Source organism: Xenopus tropicalis, chromosome 6 (genome assembly GCF_000004195.4).
Source record: "Xenopus tropicalis strain Nigerian chromosome 6, UCB_Xtro_10.0, whole genome shotgun sequence".
NCBI lineage: Eukaryota > Metazoa > Chordata > Amphibia > Anura > Pipidae > Xenopus > Xenopus tropicalis.
Window position 1 is genome coordinate 152,660,102 of NC_030682.2, and position 23,241 is coordinate 152,683,342.

The 23,241-nt window shown below is 56.8% G+C and overlaps 2 protein-coding genes across 4 annotated transcripts in view; both read left to right on the plus strand.

Annotated features, from left to right (window-relative positions):
• lrrc24 (leucine rich repeat containing 24) overlaps window positions 1–5,905 on the plus strand; it is a 52,265-nt gene extending 46,360 nt beyond the window's left edge. For both annotated transcript variants that reach the window (XM_031903437.1, NM_001078852.1), the window contains 2 exon segments: window positions 4,070–4,238; window positions 4,751–5,905. In XM_031903437.1, the coding sequence (XP_031759297.1) occupies window positions 4,070–4,238; window positions 4,751–5,757 (1,176 nt within the window). In that variant the 3' untranslated portion in view covers window positions 5,758–5,905.
• A 13,417-nt stretch (window positions 5,906–19,322) lies between these two features.
• On the plus strand, window positions 19,323–22,384 carry LOC733811 (hypothetical protein). 2 transcript variants are annotated; one of them, XM_031903414.1, is made up of 2 exons: window positions 19,323–19,503; window positions 21,034–22,384. In XM_031903414.1, exon 2 carries the CDS (start codon window positions 21,097–21,099, stop codon window positions 22,288–22,290), a length of 1,194 nt encoding a protein of 397 aa, XP_031759274.1. In that variant the 5' UTR covers window positions 19,323–19,503; window positions 21,034–21,096; the 3' UTR covers window positions 22,291–22,384.
• Window positions 22,385–23,241: the final 857 nt, after the last annotated feature.

Here is a 23,241-nt window from a genome sequence, read left to right on the forward strand (position 1 = left end):
AGCTCCGCAACTCCCAGCACCTTTCTCTTATCTCACACACACTGGAAACAGTAGGGCAAAAGGGAGACGGTAGGGCAAGATGGGGACAGTAGGGCAAGATGGAGACAGTAGGGCAAGATGGAGACAGTAGGGCAAGATGGGGACAGTAGGGCAAGATGGAGACAGTAGGGCAAGATGGGGACAGTAGGGCAAGATGGAGACAGTAGGGCAAGATGGAGACAGTAGGGCAAGATGGGGACAGTAGGGCAAGATGGAGACAGTAGGGCAAGATGGAGACAGTAGGGCAAGATGGAGACAGTAGGGCAAGATGGAGACAGTAGGGCAAGATGGAGACAGCATAGAGAGATGGAGACAGTAGGGCAAGATGGAGACAGGAGGGCAAGATGGAGACAGTAGGGCAAAAGGGAGACAGTAGGGCAAGATGGGGACAGTAGGGCAAGATGCTGACAGTAGGGCAAGATGCTTCGACAGTAGGGCAAGATGGGGACAGTAGGGCAAGATGGGGACAGTAGGCAAGATGGAGACAGTAGGGCAAGATGGAGACAGTAGGGCAAGATGGGGACAGTAGAGCAGCATGGGGACAGTTAGGGCAAGATGGAGACAGTAGGCAAGATGGGGACAGTAGGGCAAGATGCTGACAGTAGGCAAGATGGGGACGCTAGGGCAAGATGGGGACAGTAGGGCAAGATGGAGACAGTAGGGCAAGATGAGACAGTAGGCAAGATGGGGACAGTAGAGCAAGATGGGTGACAGTAGGGCAAGATGGAGACAGTAGGGGCAAGATGGGACCAGTAGAGCAAGATGGGGACAGTAGGGCAAGATGGAGACAGTAGGGCAAGATGGGACAGTAGGGCAAGTTGGGGACAGTAGAGCAAGATGGGGACAGTAGGGCAAGATGGGGACAGTAGGGCAAGATGGGACAGTAGGGCAAGATGGAGACAGTAGGGCAAGATGGAGACAGTAGGCAAGATGGGGACAGTAGGTCAGATCGGGGACAGTAGGGCAAGATGGAGACAGTAGGGCAAGATGGGGACAGTAGGGCAAGATGGAGACAGTAGGGCAAGATGGGACAAGTAGGGAATGAGAGACAGTAGGGCAAAGATGGGGACAGTAGGTCAAGATGGGGACAGAGGGCAAGATGGGGACAGTAGGGCAAGATGGGGACAGTAGAGCAAGATGGGACAGTAGGGCAAGATGCTGACAGTAGGTCAAGTGGGGACAGTAGGCAAGATGGAGACAGTAGCAAGATGGAGACAGTAGGACAAGATGGAGACAGTAGGGCAAAGATGGGGACAGTAGGGCCAAGATGGGGACAGTAGGGCAAGATGGCGACAGTAGGGCAAGATGGAGACAGTAGGGCAAGATGGGACAGTAGGGCAAGATGGGGACAGTAGGGCAAGATGGAGACAGTAGGGCAAGATGGAGACAGTAGGGCAAGATGGAGACAGCATAGAGAGATGGAGACAGTAGGGCAAGATTGGGAAGACCAGATAGGGCAAAAAGCGGAGACAGTAGGGCAAGATGGGACAGTAGAGCAAGATGGGGACAGTAGGGCAAGATGCTGACAAGTAGTCAAGATGGGCGACAGTAGGGCAAGATGGGGACAGTAGGGCAAGATGGAGACAGTAGGGCAAGATGGAGACAGTAGGACAAGATGGAGAACATTAGGGCAAGATGGGGACAGTAGGGCAAGATGAGACAGTAGGACAAGATGGAGACAGTAGGGCAAGATGGAGACAGTAGGGCAAGGATGGAGACAGTAGGGCAAGATGGAGACAGCATAGAGAGATGGAGACAGTAGGGCCAAGATGGAGACAGGAGGGCAAGATGGAGACAGTAGGGCAAAAGGGAGACAGTAGGGCAAGATGGAGACAGTAGGCAAGATGGGGCCAGTAGGGCAGATGGGCCAGTAGGCAAGATGGAGACAGTAGGGCAAGATGGGAACAGTAGGGCAAGATGGGGCCAGTAGGGCAAGATGGGCCAGTAGGGCAAGATGGAGACAGTAGGGGCAAGATGGGGACAGTAGGGCAAGATGGGGACAGTAGGGCAAGATGGGGACAGTAGGGCAAGATGGAGACAGTAGGGCAAGATGGGGCAGTAGGGCAAGATGGAGACAGTAGGGCAAGATGGGGCCAGTAGGGCAAGATGGGGCCAGTAGGGCAAGATGGAGACAGTAGGCAAGATGGGAACAGTAGCGGCAAGATGGGGCCAGTAGGGCAAGATGGGGGCCAGTAGGGCAAGATGGAGACAGTAAGGCAAGATGGGCGGACCACAGTAGGGCAAGATGGGGACAGTAGGGCAAGATGGAGACAGTAGGGCAAGATGGGGCCAGTAGGGCAAGATGGGGCCAGTAGGGCAAGATGGGGCCAGTAGGGCAAGATGGAGACAGTAGGGCAAGATGGGAACAGTAGGGCAAGATGGAGACGGTAGGGCAAGATGGAGACGGTAGGGCAAGATGGAGACGGTAGGACAGTCAGTAGAACAACATGAAACCTCCCCCTGGGTAAGTGAATCCAATCTCCCCCCAGTACTTACCCAGGTACAAAGCTCTGATTCTCTGTACTTCCTGCTCCTGGGCTGCTCTCTTTCCAATGGTCAGGCAGAACCTCCCCCCCCGGGTAAGTGAATCCAATCTCCCTCCCCCAGTACTTACCCAGGTACAGAGCTCTGATTCTCTGTACTTCCTGCGCCTGGCCTGCTCTCTTTCCCATGGTCAGGCAGGAACCCCCCCCCTGGGTAAGTGAATCCAATCTCCCCCCAGTACTTACCCAGGTACAGAGCTCTGATTCTCTGTACTTCCTGCTCCTGGGCTGCCTCTCTTCCATGGTCAGACAGGAACCTCCCCTGGGTAAGTGAATCCAATCTCCCCCCAGTACTTACCCAGGTACAGAGCTCTCATTCTCTGTACTTCCTTGCTCCTGGGCTGCTCTCTTTTCCCATGGTCAGACAGGAACCTCCCCCTGGGTAAGTGAATCCAATCTCCCCCTACTTACCCAGGTACAGAGCTCTCATTCTCTGTACTTCCTGCTCCTGGGCTGCTCTCTTTCCCATGGTCAGACAGGAACTCCCCCTGGTAAAGTGAATCCAATCTCCCCCCAGTACTTACCCAAGTACAGAGCTCTGATTCTCTGTACTTCCTGCTCCTGGGCTGCTCTCTTTCCCATGGTCAGACAGGAACCACCCCCTGGGTAAGTGAATCCAATCTCCCCCCAGTACTTACCCAGGTACAGAGCTCTGATTCTCTGTACTTCCTGCTCCTGGGCTGCTCTCTTTCCCATGGTCAGGCAGGAACCTCCCCCTGGGTAAGTGAATTCCAATCTCCCCCCAGTACTTACCCAGGTACAGAGCTCTGATTCTCTGTACTTCCTGCTCCTGGGCTGCTCTCTTTCCATGGTCAGACAGGAACCTCCCCTGGGTAAGTGAATCCAATCTCCCCCCAGTACTTACCCAGGTACAGAGCTCTGATTCTCTGTACTTCCTGCTCCTGGGCTGCTCTCTTTCCCATGGTCAGGCAGGAACCTCCCCCTGGGTAAGTGAATCCAATCTCCCCCCAGTACTTACCCAGGTACAGAGCTCTGATTCTCTGTACTTCCTGCTCCTGGGCTGCTCTCTTTCCATGGTCAGGCAGGAACCTCCCCCTGGGTAAGTGAATCCAATCTCCCCCCAGTACTTACCCAGGCACAGAGCTCTGATTCTCTGTACTTCCTGCTCTGGGCTGCTCTCTTTCCCATGGTCAGACAGGAACCTCCCCTGGGTAAGTGAATCCAATCTCCCCCCAGTACTTACCCAGGTACAGAGCTCTGATTCTCTGTACTTCCTGCTCCTGGGCTGCTCTCTTTCCCATGGTCAGGCAGGAACCTCCCCCTGGGTAAGTGAATCCAATCTCCCCCCAGTACTTACCCAGGTACAGAGCTCTGTGATTCTGTGAAATTTCTGTTTGGGGAATTGGATCCCATAACCCGGGCAGCGGATATAATAAATAAAGAGACTCGGGTGACAGTGTAACCTACCTGTATGGGGGGGGGGTTCTGGGACCATATTACCCAGCGCTGCGTTGGTCCCGTTGCAGAGGCTGCAGGAGTTGCACTTACAAGAGAACAGCATTGAGACCCTACAGGACCAGGCCTTCTCTGGGCTTTCCTCGCTGGCGCTACTGGACCTGAGCAAGAACAATATGCGCACCATTAGCCGCTCCGCCCTGCGCCCCCTAATCAGTCTCCAGGTGCTGAGACTCACAGGTAACCAGCAGGGCACGGGGGGGGGGGGGGGCAGTGGTGGCCTATAGTGTCCCATGGCTCGGGGGGGGGCATGGCTTTGGGGCAAAGAGCAGGGGAGTGGGAACATGGGGGTGGAACGTGGGAAAGTGATGGGGGTTGGTGAGAAAGGGTATAAGGGCAGAAGTTACGGGAACCAACCACTTGGTGGCAGCACTGAAATGGGAGAAATGGAACCGGTGGCAGCTGTACTGGATTCTACCTAATAAGTCCAAACTCAAAGCTGATTGGATATATTCTTCCCCAGATATGAGAACCGTATGATGGTGGGACGAGATTGGGAGATATCGGTGCCCACCCCCGTCTTGTATTTAATACATTTCTGTATAATCCAGTGGGACCCCCAGCGAAGAATTATTATTTGGGCCGAGGGTTTTTATGGTTTTTACCCCCCCCCCATTCCTTATAACCACAGATATTAATCCCATGCGTCTTAGAGAATATGACCTACCAATGAGCCTTCTTTGCCTCCACAGAAAACCCTTGGAGATGTGACTGCGCCCTCCATTGGCTCCGAGCGTGGATAAAGGATGAAGGACAAAGACTTCTCAGTTCTTTGGACAAGAAGATCATCTGCTCGGAGCCCCCCAGGCTGCTGCACCAAAGCTTGGTGGACATTTCTGGAAACAGTCTGGTTTGTATTCCTCCCATGGTCCTTGTGGAGCCCATGGAGGTGACGGCACGGCTTGGCGAGGAGCTGAGGGTCAGCTGCAGAGCTACCGGGTACCCCCAACCTCTGGTTACGTGGAGGAAAGTCTCTCATGCCCGCACCGGGCCCCCCAAGATCAACGTGAAGTCCACCAGCAGCAGGAAGTTTGAGCTGAGTGAGAGGAGTGTCGGGGAGCAGTTTGATGCGGCCACCGGCAGTGGAATGCTCTTCCTCAACAACATCTCCATGTCCCACGCTGGCAAGTACGAATGTGTGGCCTCCAACCCCGGTGGGACGGCAAAGGTCCTGTTTCACTTGGCAGTCAACCTATCCAACCAGCAGTCTCGCACCTACACATCTGCAGACATTAGCCAAGAGCCACTGTACGACTTGGAAAGCATGGAGTTCAACGCGCTAAGCATGGCCACCCAGACCGCCATCGCCATCGGAATCTCCTTGTTGGCACTCACGGCCATGCTGCTCATTGTCATGATCTACAGGAAGCACCACAAGAGAAAAAAAGCCAAGAAGGAAGAGAACATCTTATACGTCAACGACTACTCTGACGGCCCAACCACCTTCGCCCAACTGGAAGAGTACAGGGACGAGCGAGGCCACGAGATGTTTGTGATCGACCGGAACAAGGCTCATTTCCCCACCTACAAAGACACCGAATGTCTCGACAGTATTTCGGGACTCTCCGATCTGACCGAGCAGCTCCAAGACCAAGGGACCCAAACCCCAGAGGATGAAGCGGAGCGTCAGATCAACGATATTTTCATGAACCAAGGTTTCCTCTTCCAGCAGCAAATTGCCTACGAGATCCACTGCTAAGAGCCATAAACTGACGAGACATGGAGTTTTACTACTAATTAGGTTTTATAGGCTTAACGAAGGGTCCGGCAGCGCCAGTATCTCCACATTCTTCTTCTCCGTCTCTTTCCTTGTGCATCTCCCAAATAAAACCCACCACAAAACCCAATTCATTTCATTTTATTTAGAGAAACAACTGGGGCAAATGGTACTGTCCCAGGACCAGGGCAGATATTACAGGATTTACCCAGGAATTATGGGAAGTTTACCTGCAACTTAATGTTTCAGGGGCTGATAGCCCTTAGGCTCATGACGCTGACAGACCTTGAGTTCCTGGAGCTGATGGACTTTTAGTTCCTGGGGCTAATGGAGCTTAAGCTCCTGGAGTTGACAGGCATTAAGCTCCTGGGGTTGATAGACATTAAGCTCCTGGAGTTGATAGACATTAAGCTCCTGGGGTTGATAGACATTAAGCTCCTGGGGTTGATAGACATTAAGCTCCTGGGGTTGATAGACATTAAGCTCCTGGGGTTGATAGACATTAAGCTCCTGGGGTTGATAGACATTAAGCTCCTGGGGTTGATAGACATTAAGCTCCTGGGGTTGATAGACATTAAGCTCCTGGGGTTGATAGACATTAAGCTCCTGGGGTTGATAGACATTAAGCTCCTGGGGTTGATAGACATTAAGCTCCTGGGGTTGATAGACATTAAGCTCCTGGGGTTGATAGACATTAAGCTCCTGGGGTTGATAGACATTAAGCTCCTGGGATTGATAGACATTAAGCTCCTGGGTTTGATAGACATTAAGCTCCTGGGGTTGATAGACATTAATCTCCTGGGGTTGATAGACATTAATCTCCTGGGGTTGATAGACATTAATCTCCTGGAGTTGATAGACATTAAGCTCCCGGGGTTGATAGACATTAAGCTCCCGGGGTTGATAGACATTAATCTCCTGGGTTACTTAGACCTCATCAGCTAGACAGATTTAACACTAAAGCTGACCATACAAGGGAAAGGTATGGAGTTGAATCAGCAGCTTATTGCCCTGTTTATGGGCCCCTCTGTCCTGTGTGACCAATGTTTGTCTGAATATTGGCCGGTTGGTGCACTGATCTGATTTCTGGATCTCAGGGCACAGGTGGGACGATTGGGCCCAGATTCTAATGAACGGGTCTGTCAGAGCATGGCCTGCTTTAAGTTTAAAGGGGAAGGAAAGGTACAAACTCAGTAGGTTTATCAGAAAGCTCTATGTAAATACAGCCATAAGCACTCACAGCTGCACTGAGTCCTCTATCAAAGGAAACACAGGGTTTCTTGTCTCCTTTTGTATCACATGTTCCTCTGTGTCAGACTTCCTGTCTCAGAAACATCCTTCAGGGCACGGGCACGAGTCTGCTCAGTTTGCTCCTCTCTCTCCCTCCCCTCTCTGCTGTAATCTGAGCTGCAGCAGGAAGCTACTGAGACCAAGCTAAAATGGCGGCTGCTATCTTACACAAACAGAGGGAGCTGCTAGGGCTGTTACTCAGGCAGGTACAGCTTTCTGCAGAATTAATATAGGGCTCTAGGTGGCGCTAATGTGGCAAATCTATTGGCAGTAACTTGCCAGAATGCCTTTCCTTCCCCTTTAAGGGAAATTATGTACAATTATTACTTTTGTCACATTTACAGCTGTTTAAGGGAGAATAATTATTGACTATTTTGGCAAGTGGAGCGAATGTGCAGTAATTACTGTATTGGCCACAAGATTCCTTGCAGATAGTGGGGATACACGGAGGAACGGATGGGAGTGGATTATCTGCCCCGGGTGCCCCTACTCCTAGGTACCTGAGTTCATTTCCAGGCAGGGGCACCCGGGGCAGATAATCCACTCCCATCCGTATCCCCACAGGGCAGCACGGCGTCAGTCTGTGTGCTGGAGATAGAATGGTGAGACTAGTGGTGCGGGATAGGATGGTGAGACTGTGTGGGATAGAATGGTGAGACTGTGTGGGATAGAATGGTGAGATAGAATGGTGAGACTGTGTGGGATAGAATTGTGAGATAGAATGGTGAGACTGTGTGGGATAGAATTGTGAGATAGAATGGTGAGACTGTGTGGGATAGAATGGTGAGACTGTGTGGGATAGAATGGTGAGACTGTGTGGGATAGATAATTTATTATTTATGATGGGAATTTGGATAATTAATTGTATAATTGAATTGAAAACCCAATTTCTGCTAATTGTACAGTCGTCTATCGGAGAATATCGGTCTGAAACTGTGGGATAAAGCCCTAATAATAACCAATGGGAGGAGGTTCTGTACATGAAATAGTTACAGGCACCAATGTAGGAGAGGGGCCCCCACTGTAGCGCCCCAGGGAATGTACCAATCCCGCCCCAGCCCCAGGGAATGTACCAATCCCGCCCCAGGGAATGTACCAATCCCGCCCCAGGGAATGTACCAATCCTGCCCCAGGGAATGTACCAATCCTGCCCCAGCCCCAGGGAATGTACCAATCCCGCCCCAGCCCCAGGGAATGTACCAATCCTGCCCCAGGGAACGTACCAATCCTGCCCCAGCCCCAGGGAATGTACCAAAAATCCCGCCCCAGCCCAGGGAATGTACCAATCCCGCCCCAGCCCCAGGGAATTGTACCAATCCTTGCCCCAGGGAACGTACCAATCCTGCCCCAGGGAATGTATCAATCCTGCCGCCAGCCCCAGGGAATGTACCAATCCCGCCCCAGCCCAGGAATACCAATCCTGCCCCAGGGAATGTACCAATCCTGCCAGGGAATGTACCAATACCCGCCCCAGCCCCAGGGAATGTACCAATTCCATAGCCCCAGCCCCAGGGAATGTACCAATCCTGCCCCAGGGAATGTACCAATCCGCCACAAGCCCCAGGAACGTACCAATCCTGCCCCAGGGAATGTACCAATCCTGCCCAGCGGAATGTACCAATCCTGCCCCAGGAACTGACCAATCCTTGCCCCAGCCCAGGGAATGTACCAATCCTGCCCCAGCCCCAGGGAATGTACCAATCCTGCCCCAGGGAATGTACCAATCCTGCCCCAGGGAATGTACCAATCCTGCCCCAGCGGAATGTACCAATCCTGCCCCAGCCCCAGGAATGTACCAATCCTTGGCCCCAGCCCAGGGAATGTACCAATCCTGCCCCAGGGAATGTACAATCCTGCCCCAGCCCCAGGGAATGTACCAATCCCGCCCCAGCCCCAGGAATGTACCAATCCTGCCCCAGCCCCAGGGAATGTACCAATCCTAGCCCCAGGGAATTACCAATCCTGCCCCAGCCCCAGGGAATGTACCAATCCAGCCCCAGGGAATGTACCAATCCCGCCCCAGGCCCCAGGAATGTACCAATCCTGCCCCAGGGAATGTACCAATCCCTGCCCCAGGGAATGATCAATCCTTGCCCCAGGGAATGTACCAATCCTGCCCCAGGGAATGTATCAATCCTGCCCCAGCCCCAGGGAATGTACCAATCCCGCCCCAGCCCCAGGGAATGTACCAATCCTGCCCCAGCCCCAGGGAATGTACCAATCCCGCCCCAGGGAATGTACCAATCCTGCCCCAGGGAATGTACCAATCCCGCCCAGCCCCAGGGAATGTATCAATCCTGCCCCAGCCCCAGGGAAAGTATCAATCCTGCCCCAGGGAACGTACCAATCCTGCCCCAGGGAATGTACCAATCCCGCCCTGCCCCACCCCAGACCCCCACCCACCCCCCAGCCCCAGGGTCCCCCCCCCCACCTCTCACCCAACACCCCCCCAGCCAACCACCACCACCCACCCCACCCCCCACCACCAGACCCCCCACCACCCAGCCCCAGCAATCCTGCCCCAACCGGGACCCCCCCCAACCCCACGGCCCCACTCACCCCCAGGCCCTCCCCAGGGAATGTACCAATCCCGACCTCCACCCACCTACCACCCACACCAGTCCCATCACCCACACCCCCCACCCGCCCCCCTCCCACCACCTCACCATCAGCCCACCACACTCACCACCTCCACCTACACCCACCGCCACCCCGCCAACCCCCCCCAGCCCCCCACCACCCACCCCCACCCCCCCTCCCCACCCCACCACCCACCCCTCCCCCGTCCCCCTCAGCCGTCCCCCCCCCACCATCCAGCCACTCCCCACAGCACCCCCTCACCCCACCACCCCACCCCCCCACCGCACCCCCCCCCCCCCCCCCACCACCCCCCTGCCCCAGGGATCCCCACCCCCCCCCCACCCCACCCCCACGCACGCCCCCACCCCAGCCCACCCCCTCCCAGCCCCACAACACCCAACTTCCCACAGCCCCAGGGAATGTATCAATCCTGCCCCAGCCCCAGAACGTACCAATCCCGCCCCAGCCCCAGGGAATGTACCAATCCTGCCCCAGGGAACGTACCAATCCCGCCCCAGCCCCAGGGAATGTACCAAACCCGCCCCAGGGAATGTACCAATCCCGCCCCAGGGAATGTACCAATCCCGCCCCAGGGAATGTACCCAAATCCCGCCCCAGGGAATGTACCACATCCCGCCCCAGGGAATGTACCAATCCCGCCCCAGGGAATGTACCAGTCCTGCCCCAGGGAATGTATCAATCCTGCCCCAGGGAATGTACCAATCCTGCCCCAGGGAATGTACCAGTCCTGCCCCAGGGAATGTACCAATCCTGCCCCAGGGAATGTACCAATCCAGCCCCAGGGAATGTACCAATCCTGCCCCAGGGAATGTATCAATCCCGCCCCAGGGAATGTAACAATCCCGCCCCAGGGAATGTACCAATCCCGCCCCAGGGAATGTACCAATCCCGCCCCAGGGAATGTATCAATCCCGCCCCAGGGAATGTACCAATCAGCCCCAGGGAATGTACCAATCCCGCCCCAGGGAATGTACCAATCCCGCCCCAGGGAATGTACCAATCCCGCCCCAGGGAATGTATCAATCCCGCCCCAGGGAATGTACCAATCCTGCCCCAGGGAATGTACCAGTCCTGCCCCAGGGAATGTACCAATCCTGCCCCAGGGAATGTACCAATCCCGCCCCAGGGAATGTACCAATCCCGCCCCAGGGAATGTACCAATCCCGCCCCAGGGAATGTACCAATCCCGCCCCAGGGAATGTACCAATCCTGCCCCAGGGAATGTACCAGTCCTGCCCCAGGGAATGTATCAATCCTGCCCCAGGGAATGTACCAATCCTGCCCCAGGGAATGTACCATCCTGCCCCAGGGAATGTACCAATCCCGCCCCAGGGAATGTACCAATCCTGCCCCAGGGAATGTACCAGAATCCCGCCCCAGCCCCAGGGAACGTACCAATCCCGCCCCAGCCCCAGGGAACGTACCAATCCCGCCCCAGCCCCAGGGAATGTACCAATCCCGCCCCAGGGAATGTATCAATCCTGCCCCAGCCCCAGGGAATGTACCAATCCTGCCCCAGCCCCAGGGAATGTACCAATCCCGCCCCAGGGAATGTACCAATCCTGCCCCAGCCCCAGGGAATGTACCAATCCCGCCCCAGGGAATGTATCAATCCTGCCCCAGCCCCAGGGAATGTACCAATCCTGCCCCAGCCCCAGGGAATGTACCAATCCTGCCCCAGGGAATGTACCAATCCCGCCCCAGGGAATGTACCAATCCTGCCCCAGCCCCAGGGAATGTACCAATCCCGCCCCAGGGAATGTATCAATCCTGCCCCAGCCCCAGGGAATGTACCAATCCTGCCCCAGGCGAATGTATCAATCCCGCCCCAGCCCCAGGGAATGTACCAATCCCGCCCCAGCCCCAGGGAATGTATCAATCCTGCCCCAGGGAATGTACCAATCCTGCCCCAGCCCAGGGAATGTACCAATCCTGCCCCAGGGAATGTACCAGTCCTGCCCCAGGGAATGTATCAATCCCGCCCCAGCCCCAGGGAACGTACCAATCCCGCCCCAGCCCCAGGGAATGTACCAATCCTGCCCCAGGGAATGTACCAATCCTGCCCCAGCCCCAGGGAATGTACCAATCCTGCCCCAGGGAATGTACCAATCCTGCCCCAGGGAATGTACCAATCCAGCCCCAGCCCCAGGGAATGTACCAATCCTGCCCCAGCCCCAGGGAATGTACCAATCCTGCCCCAGCCCCAGGGAATGTACCAATCCTGCCCCAGCCCCAGGGAATGTACCAATCCTGCCCCAGGGAATGTACCAATCCTGCCCCAGCCCCAGGGAATGTACCAGTCCTGCCCCAGGGAATGTATCAATCCTGCCCCAGGGAATGTACCAGTCCTGCCCCAGGGAATGTATCAATCCTGCCCCAGGGAATGTACCAATCCCGCCCCAGGGAATGTACCAATCCTGCCCCAGGCCCCAAGGGAATGTACCAATCCCGCCCCAGGGAATGTACCAATCCTGCCCCAGCCCCAGGGGAATGTACCAATCCTGCCCCAGGGAATGTACCAATCCTGCCCCCCAGGAATGTATCAGTCCTGCCCCAGGGAATGTACCAATCCTGCCCCAGGGAATGTACCAGTCCTGCCCCAGCCCCAGGGAATGTACCAATCCTGCCCCAGCCCCAGGGAATGTACCAATCCTGCCCCAGGGAATGTACCAATCCAGCCCCAGGGAATGTACCAATCCAGCCCCAGGGAATGTACCAATCCTGCCCCAGCCCCAGGGAATGTACCAGTCCTGCCCCAGGGAATGTATCAGTCCTGCCCCAGCCCCAGGGAATGTACCAATCCTGCCCCAGCCCCAGGGAATGTACCAATCCTGCCCCAGCCCCAGGGAATGTACCAACCTGCCCCAGGGAATGTACCAATCCTGCCCCAGCCCCAGGGAATGTACCAATCCCGCCCCAGGGAATGTACCAATCCTGCCCCAGCCCCAGGGAATGTACCAATCCAGCCCCAGGGAATGTACCAATCCTGCCCCAGGGAATGTACCAATCCAGCCCCAGGGAATGTACCAATCCTGCCCCAGGGAATGTACCAATCCCGCCCCAGGGAATGTATCAATCCCGCCCCAGGGAATGTACCAATCCCGCCCCAGGGAATGTACCAATCCCGCCCCAGGGAATGTACCAATCCCGCCCCAGGGAATGTACCAATCCCGCCCCAGGGAATGTACCAATCCCGCCCCAGGGAATGTACCAATCACCGCCCCAGGGAATGTACCAATCCCGCCCCAGGGAATGTACCAATCCCGCCCCAGGGAATGTATCAATCCCGCCCCAGGGGAATGTACCAATCCTGCCCCAGGGAATGTACCAGTCCTGCCCCAGGGAATGTACCAATCCTGCCCCAGGGAATGTATCAATCCCGCCCCAGGGAATGTACCAATCCCGCCCAGGGAATGTACCAATCCCGCCCCAGGGAATGTACCAATCCCGCCCCAGGGAATGTACCAATCCTGCCCCAGGGAATGTACCAGTCCTGCCCCAGGGAATGTACCAATCCTGCCCCAGGGAATGTACCAATCCTGCCCCAGGGAATGTACCAATCCTGCCCCAGGGAATGTACCAATCCCGCCCCAGGGAATGTACCAATCCTGCCCCAGCCCCAGGGAACGTACCAATCCCGCCCCAGCCCCAGGAACGTACCAATCCCGCCCCAGCCCCAGGCGAACGTACAAATCCACGCCCATCCCAGGGAATGTACCAATCCCGCCCCAGGGAATGTATCAATCCTGCCCCAGCCCCAGGGAATGTACCAATCCTGCCACAGCCCCAGGGAATGTACCAATCCCGCCACCAGGAATGTACCAATCCTGCCCCAGCCCCAGGGAATGTACCAATCCCGCCCCAGGGAATGTATCAATCCTGCCCCAGCCCCAGGGAATGTACCAATCCTGCCCCAGCCCCAGGGAATGTACCAATCCCGCCCCAGGGAATGTACCAATCCTGCCCCAGCCCCAGGGAATGTACCAATCCTGCCCCAGCCCCAGGGAATGTATCAATCCTGCCCCAGGTTTAATGTACCAATCCCGCCCCAGGGAATGTACCAATCCTGCCCCAGCCCCAGGGAATGTACCAATCCCGCCCCAGGGAATGTACCAATCCTGCCCCAGCCCAGGGAATGTATCAATCCTGCCCCAGCCCCAGGGAATGTACCAATCCTGCCCCAGGGAATGTATCAATCCCGCCCCAGCCCCAGGGAATGTACCAATCCCGCCCCAGCCCCAGGGAATGTATCAATCCTGCCCCAGGGAATGTACCAATCCTGCCCCAGCCCCAGGGAATGTACCAATCCTGCCCCAGGGAATGTACCAGTCCTGCCCCAGGGAATGTATCAAAGCCCGCCCCAGCCCCAGGCAAGTTACCAATCCCGCCCCAGCCCCAGGGAATGTACCAATCCTGCCCCAGGGAATGTACCAATCCTAGCCCCAGCCCCAGGGAATGTACCAATCCTGCCCCAGGGAATGTACCAATCCTGCCCCAGGGAATGCCCTACCAATCCAGCCCCAGCCCCCAGGGAATGTACCAATCCTGCCCCAGCCCCAGGGAATGTACCAATCCCGCCAACCCAGGGAATGTACCAATCCTGCCCCAGCCCCAGGGAATGTACCAATCCTGCCAACCAGCCCCAGGGAATGTACCAATCCATTGCCGCCCAGGGAAATGTACCAATCCTGCCCCAGCCCCAGGGAATGTACCAGTCCTGCCCCAGGGAATGTATCAATCCTGCCCACAGGGAATGTACCAGTCCTGCCCCAGGGAATGTATCAAAATCCTGCCCCAGGGAATGTACCAATCCCGCCCCAGGGAATTACCAATCCTGCCCCAGCCCCAGGGAATGTACCAATCCCGCCCCAGGGAATGTACCAATCCTGCCCCAGCCCCAGGGAATGTACCAATCCTGCCCCAGGGAATGTACCGTCCTTGCCCCAGGGAATGTCATCCCACAGTCCTGCCCCAGGGGAATGTACCACAATCCTGCCCCAGGGAATGTTACCAGTCCTGCCCCAGCCCCAGGGAATGTACCAATCCTGCCCCAGCCCAGGGAATGTACCAATCCTGCCCCAGGGAATGTACCAATCCAGCCCCAGGGAATGTACCAATCCAGCCCCAGGGAATGTACCAATCCTGCCCCAGGCCCCCAGGGAATGTACCAGTCCTGCCCCAGGGAATGTATCAGTCCTGCCCCAGCCCCAGGGAATGTACCAATCCTGCCCCAGCCCCAGGAATGTACCAATCCTGCCCCAGCCCCAGGGAATGTACCAATCCTGCCCCAGGGAATGTACCAATCCTGCCCCAGCCCCAGGGAATGTACCAATCCCGCCCCAGGGAATGTACCAATCCTGCCCCAGCCCCAGGGAATGTACCAATCCCGCCCCAGGGAATGTACCAATCCTGCCCCAGGGGAATGTACCAATCTGCCCAGGGAATGTACCAATCCAGCCCCAGCCCCAGGGAATGTACCAGTCCTGCCCCAGGGAATGTACCAATCCTGCCCCAGAGGGAATGTACCAATCCAGCCCCAGGGAATGTACCAATCCCGCCCCAGGGAATGTACCAATCCTGCCCAGCCCCAGGGAATGTACCAATCCAGCCCCAGGGAATGTACCAATCCAGCCCCAGGGAACGTACCAATACCAGCCCCAGGGAATGTACAATCCAGCCCCCCACAGGGAATGTACCAATCCAGCCCCAGGGAATGTACCAATCCTGCCCCAGGGAATGTACCAATCCAGCCCCAGGGAACGTACCAATCCTGCCCCAGAGAATGTACCAATCCTAGCCCAGGGAATGTACCAATCCTGCCCCAGGGAACGTACCAATCCTGCCCCAGGGAATGCTACAATCCAGGCCCCAGGGAACGTACCAATCCCGCCCCATGGGAATGTACCAATCCCGCCCCAGGGGAATGTACCAATCCTGCCCCAGCCCCAGGGAATGTACCAATCCTGCCCCCAAGCCCCAGGGAATGTACCAATCACCGCCCCAGGGAATGTACCAATCCTTGCCCAGGGAACGTACCAATCCTGCCCCACCCCAGGGAATGTACCAATCCTGCCCCAGGGAATGTATCAATCCCGCCCCAGCCCCAGGGAATGTTACCAATCCCGCCCCAGCCCAGGGAATGTATCAATCCTAGCCCCAGGGAATGTACCAATCCTGCCCCAGCCCCAGGGAATGTACCAAATCCCTCCCAGGGATGCTTACCAGTCCATGCCCCAGGGAATGTACCAATCCCGCCCAAGCCCCAGGGAACGTACCAATCCTGCCCCAGGGAATGTATCAATCCCGCCCCAGCCCCAGGGAATGTACCAATCCTGCCCCAGCCCCAGGGAATGTACCAATCCTGCCCCAGGGAATGTACCAATCCAGCCCCAGGGAACGTACCAATCCCGCCCAGCCCCAATGAGGGAATGTACCAATCCTGCCCAGCCCCAGGGAATGTACCAATCCTGCCCCAGGGAAGTGTACCAATCCAGCCCCAGCCCCAGGGAAGGTACCGATCCCGCCCCAGGGAATGTACCGATATCCCGCCCCAGGGAATGTACCAATCCTGCCCCAGCCCCAGGGAATGTACCAGTCCTGCCCCCAGGAAATGTACCAATCCTGCCCCAGGGAATGTATCAATCCTGCCCCCAGCCCCAGGGAATGTACCAATCCCGGCCCCAGGGAATGTACCATTCCTGCCCAGCCCCCAGGGAATGTACCAATCCGCCCCAGGGAATGTATCAATCCTGCCCCAGCCCCAGGGAATGTACCAGTTCCTAGCCCCAGGGAATGTACCAATCCTGCCCCAGGGAATGTTACCAGTCCGGCCCCAGCCCCAGGGAATGTACCAATCCCGCCCCAGGGAATGTATCAATCCTGCCCCACCCCAGGGAATGTATCAATCCTGCCCCAGCCCCAGGGAATGTACCATCCCCCCAGGGAATGTACCAGTCCTGCCCCAGCCCCAGGGAATGTACCAGTCCTGCCCCAGCCCCAGGGAATGTATCAATCCTGCCCCAGCCCCAGGGAATGTACCAATCCTGCCCCAGGGAATGTACCAATCCTGCCCCAGCCCCAGGGAATGTATCAATCCTGCCCCAGCCCCAGGGAATGTACCAATCCTGCCCCAGGGAATGTACCAATCCTGCCCCAGGGAATGTATCAATCCTGCCCCAGCCCCAGGGAATGTACCAATCCTGCCCCAGGGAATGTACCAATCCTGCCCCAGCCCCAGGGAATGTACCAATCCTGCCCCAGGGAATGTATCAATCCTAGCCCCAGCCCCAGGGAATGTAACAATCCTGCCCCAGCCCCAGGGAATGTACCAATCCTGCCCCAGGGAATGTACCAATCCTGCCCCAGCCCAGGGAATGTACCAATCCTGCCCCAGGGAATGTACCAATCCTGCCCCAGCCCCAGGGAATGTACCAATCCTGCCCCAGGGAATGTACCAATTCCTGCCCAGCCCCAGGGAATGTACCAATGCCGCCCCAGGGAATGTACCAATCCTGCCCCAGCCCCAGGGAATGTACCAATCCAGCCCCAGGGAATGTACCAATCCTGCCCCAGGGAATGTACCAATTCCTAGCCCCAGGGAATGTACCAATCCAGCCCCAGCCCCAGGAATGTACCAGTCCTGCCCCAGGGAATGTACCAATCCAGCCCCAGGGAATGTACCAATCCTGCCCCAGGCGAATGTACCAATCCTGCCCCAGGGAATGTACCAATCCTGCCCCAGCCCCAGGGAATGTACCAATCCAGCCACAGGGAATGTACCAATCCTGCCCCAGGGAATGTACCAATCCTGCCCCAGGGAATGTACCAATCCTGCCCCAGCCCCAGGGAATGTACCAATCCAGCCCCAGGGAATGTACCAATCCTGCCCAGGGAATGTACCAATCCTGCCCCAGGGAATGTACCAATCCCGCCCCAGCCCCAGGGAATGTACCAATCCCGCCCCAGCCCCAGGAATGTACCAAGCCCAGCCCCAGGGAATGTACCAATCCTGCCCCAGGAATGTATCAATCCCGCCCCAGGGAATGTACCAATCCAGCCCCAGGGAATGTACCAATCCAGCCCCAGGGAATGTACCAATCCAGCCCCAGGGAATGTACCAATCCTTGCCCCAGGGAATGTACCAATCCAGCCCCAGGGAATGTACCAATCCAGCCCCAGGGAATGTACCAATCCAGCCCCAGGGAATGTACCAATCCTGCCCCAGCCCCAGGGAATGTACCAATCCAGCCCCAGGGAATGTACCAATCCAGCCCCAGGGAATGTACCAATCCTGCCCCAGCCCCAGGGAATGTACCAATCCAGCCCCAGGGAATGTACCAATCCCGCCCCAGCCCCAGGGAATGTACCAATCCTGCCAGCCCCAGGGAATGTACCAATCCTGCCCCAGGGAATGTACCAATCCTGCCCCAGGGAATGTATCAATCCCGCCCCAGCCCCAGGGAATGTACCAATCCCGCCCCAGCCCCAGGGAATGTACCAATCCTGCCCCAGCCCCAGGGAATGTACCAATCCTGCCCCAGCCCCAGGGAATGTACCAATCCTGCCCCACCCCAGGGAATGTACCAATCCTGCCCCAGCCCCAGGGAATGTACCAATCCTTGCCCCAGGGAATGTACCAATCCTGCCCCAGGGGAATCGTGTACCAATCCTGCCCCACCCAGGGAATGTACCAATCCTGCCCCAGCCCCAGGGAATGTACCAATCCAGCCCCAGGGAATGTACCAATCCTGCCCCAGGGAATGTACCAATCCAGCCCCAGGGAATGTATCAATCCCGCCCCAGCCCCAGGGAATGTACCAATCCTGCCCCAGCCCCAGGGAATGTACCAATCCTGCCCCACCCCAGGGAATGTACCAATCCTGCCCCAGCCCCAGGGAATGTACCAATCCTGCCCCAGGGAATGTACCAATCCAGCCCCAGGGAATGTATCAATCCCGCCCCAGGGAATGTATCAATCCCGCCCCAGGGAATGTACCAATCCTGCCCCAGCCCCAGGGAATGTACCAATCCTGCCCCAGGGAATGTACCAATCCTGCCCCAGGGAATGTACCAATCCCGCCCCAGGAATGTACCAATCCTGCCCCAGGGAATGTACCAATCCTGCCCCAGGGAATGTACCAATCCTGCCCAGCCCCAGGGAATGTACCAATCCTGCCCCAGCCCCAGGGAATGTACCAATCCTGCCCCAGCCCCAGGGAATGTACCAATCCTGCCCCAGGGAATGTACCAATCCCGCCCCAGCCCCAGGGAATGTACCAATCCAGCCCCAGCCCCAGGGAATGTACCAATCCCGCCCCAGCCCCAGGGAATGTACCAATCCTCGCCCCAGCCCCAGGGAATGTACCAATCCTGCCCCAGCCCCAGGGAATGTACCAATCCTGCCCCAGCCCCAGGAATGTACCAATCCTGCCCCAGGGAATGTACCAATCCCGCCCCAGCCCCAGGGAATGTACCAATCCAGCCCCAGCCCCAGGGAATGTACCAATCCCGCCCCAGCCCCAGGGAATGTACCAATCCTGCCCCAGCCCCAGGGAATGTACCAATCCTGCCCCAGCCCCAGGGAATGTACCAATCCTGCCCCAGGGCCGCTTATTTGCACAGTTCCGGGTGTACCAAGATGGCGGATAATCTAGCACTTCCGGGTAGGCGAGTAGTCAGTTTCCCGGAGTAGAAAGATGGCGGCTCGCAGGAATCGGTTGAGTTCTCCGCTAAGCTTTATTGTCAACTGATCTCCGGGAACAGCACAAACGGACTCCGGGGCATGTGAGCGGCAGGCGGGCGGTGTAACAGACCGTGAGCCATTATGGTGAGATGCAGGTAATGTGGGGCCCCCCTGGCACCCCGAACCCCCTGTGCATCAACCCAGTGGGGCCCTAATGCTTCTCTGGGGGGGGGATTGATCAGACTTGGGGGGAAGGGAAACCCCACAGTGGGGCCCTGAGGCTCCTGGCCCCGCCCCAACATGATCATGTGACCAGGCCACAGAATGGGGTACCCCCCCCCCCCAGGTTTGGCTCCTCCTCTGCTTCATTTAACCTGTCTTACTGGGGCCACTAGGGCCCCCCTGGGGCAAATCATTGGGGTGTCAGGTGATCTCTGGGCCCCTAGTTAGTTTGGGGGGGAAGGGGGGGCTCAGAGCTGGGGCACAGGATTGGCTGAGCCAACATTGGAAACATTAGGGGTGTAACTTTGGGGTATAATGGGTAAAACAGGGGTGCAACAGTATGGGCTGAACATTAGGGGTAACATAAAGGGGTACATTGGGGTGTAACATTAGGGGTATAACTTGGGGTATAATTATGGGGTAACATTAGGGGGCAACATTAGGGGTATATTGGGGTATAACATTAGGGGTGTAACAAAGGGGTGTAACATAAAGGGGTGCAACAGTATGGGCTGAACATTAGGGGTGTAACATAAAGGGGTGTAACATTAGGGGGGCAACATTAGGGGTATATTGGGGTATAACATTAGGGGTATTTTGGGGTATAACATAAGGGGTGTAACATAAAGGGGTGTAACATAAAGGGGTGTAACATAAGGGGTGTAACATAAAGGGGTGTAACATTAGGGGGGCAACATTAGGGGTATATTGGGGTATAACATTAGGGGTATATTGGGGTATAACATTAGGGGTATATTGGGGTATAACATTAGGGGTGTAACATTAGGGGTGTAACATAAAGGGGTGCAACAGTATGGGCTGAACATTAGGGGTGTAACATAAAGGGGTGTAACATAAAGGGGTGTAACATAAAGGGGTGTAACATAAAGGGGTGTAACATAAAGGGGTGTAACATAAAGGGGTGTAACATAAAGGGGTGTAACATTAGGGGGCAACATTAGGGGTATATTGGGGTATAACATTAGGGGTATATTGGGGTATAACATAAGGGGTGTAACATAAAGGGGTGTAACATAAAGGGGTGTAACATAAAGGGGTGTAACATAAGGGGTGTAACATAAAGGGGTGTAACATTAGGGGGGCAACATTAGGGGTATATTGGGGTATAACATTAGGGGTATATTGGGGTATAACATAAGGGGTGTAACATAAAGGGGTGTAACATAAAGGGGTGTAACATAAAGGGGTGTAACATAAGGGGTGTAACATAAAGGGGTGTAACATTAGGGGGGCAACATTAGGGGTATATTGGGGTATAACATTAGGGGTATATTGGGGTATAACATTAGGGGTATATTGGGGTATAACATTAGGGGTGTAACATAAAGGGGTGTAACATAAGGGGGGCAACATCAGGGGTCACACTTACTGTACCCCATACATTAGAGCGGCCATATTGCTTGGGGTGAGTGTGCACTCATACTCTGCTGTATTCTCTTCAGGCTGAAGGTGAGTGAGGTGCGAGTGGCCCCGCAGAGCATGTAGCGCCCCCTCCCTGTGGAACAATGTCGTGTCGCCAGAGGAAGCTGCAGCGGCCGGACCCTTCCCCCGGGGCCCAGGGGCCCCCCCAGACCGGGGACCCCTCTTCCCTTGACGCTGCTGTTGGAACCTGCGCACCGAGGGGCCCGAGAGCCAAGGGCCCGGCCACCTTCCCGTTCAACCAGTTGCCCATAGATTGTCAGCTCCACGTGTTCTCGTTCCTGTCGGAGGTGGAGAAGTGCACGGCGGCGCTGGTTTGTTCCGGATGGAGCCGACTCATGCGCACCCCCCGATTGTGGCGCGTGGCGGACTTCATGCGACTCGGCGCCTTCCTGTCGGGGATGGACGGGGTGGTGGTGTCGGTGAGGGAGTTTGAGCGCTGGAAGGAGTGGGTGCACCAGTACGCCTACCATCTCAGCGCCCGCGGTGCCAGCCTCCTGCTCCTCCGTGCCAGCTTCGACCTGGGCGACCAGCGCACCAAATGGGCCGACTTCCTCCTCAACTTCCTGGAGAGCGTCCACTGCGGGGAACTGAAGGAGCTGGAGTTGAACTGGACCCTGACCCACCTGGAGCCGCTGGACTTCTACCCCCCGGGCAGCATGGCGCAGATCTGCCTGGCAAAGACCGACCAGTTCAACAGTTTCCAGACCCTGTTTGAGCGGCTGACGCGCTGGTCCCCCAAACTGAGCCGCATGAAGCTGCCGTTCGATTGGTCGGAGCACTCGGTGGCCCTCCTCACCCAGTTCCAGCACCTCAGCACCCTGGAGCTCAACTACTTCTGGGTCTTCAAGGGGGTCCAGCCGGAGACGATGCAGCAACTGACCCGCTCGCTGCCCAATCTCAAGGCCTTGATCCTGCAGGTTCTGGTGCCGGTGAAGGACCTCGGCGTCTCTTACCCTCTGGAGTCCAAGTCCCTGGAGTTCCTGGACGTGTCCCAGAGCCGGGGGCTGGTCTTCAGCCATTTGGACCTTCCGGCCTTGCGAGAGCTCCGGGTGAAGAAGACCATAAGGGGGATCATATTAAACCGCAGGACTCGGGTGGCTCTGCAGACTCGCTGGTCCTGTCTGTACGACCTGCTCAGGGTGGGGACCCCCAAACTCCAGCTCTTCAACTCCCATAGGCTGCGGCCCCATTGGCAGACTCAGGCCTACCTGGAACTGAGTGAGGTTCTGCTCCAGTCCTGTTACTGCATCCAGCACACCGACACCTGGTTACTGTGACCCAACGGGGCCGCTGAGGACTCTGGGAAATAAAGTGACTTTTATATTTTGGGAGCTAAGGGGGCGGGACCAATAAACATTCTCTTGGCTCCATTTTCTGACTCCTTGTTATTGCCAGTGGGGGGGGGCCCTTGTGTGGGGGCCCAGGCTTGGGGATCCATTGGCCCTTGTGGGGGGGCCCAGGCTTGGGAATCCATTGGCCCTTGTGTGGGGGCCCAGGCTTGGGAATCCATTGGCCCTTGTGTGGGGGCCCAGGCTTGGGAATTTATTGGCCCTTGTGTGGGGGCCCAGGCTTGGGAATTTATTGGCCCTTGTGTGGGGGCCCAGGCTTGGGAATTTATTGGCCCTTGTGTGGGGGCCCAGGCTTGGGGATCCATTGTCCCTTGTGTGGGGGCCCAGGCTTGGGAATCCATTGGCCCTTGTGTGGGGGCCCAGGCTTGGGGATCCATTGGCCCTTGTGTGGGGGCCCAGGCTTGGGGATACATTGGCCCTTGTGTGGGGGCCCAGGCTTGGGAATTTATTGGCCCTTGTGTGGGGGCCCAGGCTTGGGGATCCATTGGCCCTTGTGTGGGGGCCCAGGCTTGGGGATCCATTGGCCCTTGTGTGGGGGCCCAGGCTTGGGGATCCATTGTCCCTTGTGTGGGGGCCCAGGCTTGGGGATCCATTGTCCCTTGTGTGGGGGCCCAGGCTTGGGGATCCATTGGCCCTTGTGTGGGGGCCCAGGCTTGGGGATCCATTGTCCCCTGTGTGGGGGCCCAGGCTTGGGAATTATTGGGCCTTGTGGGGGGGGCCAGGCTTGGGGATACATTGGCCCTTGTGTGGGGGCCCAGGCTTGGGGATACATTGGCCCTTGTGTGGGGGCCCAGGCTTGGGGATACATTGGCCCTTGTGTGGGGGCCCAGGCTTGGGGATCCATTGGCCCTTGTGTGGGGGCCCAGGCTTGGGGATCCA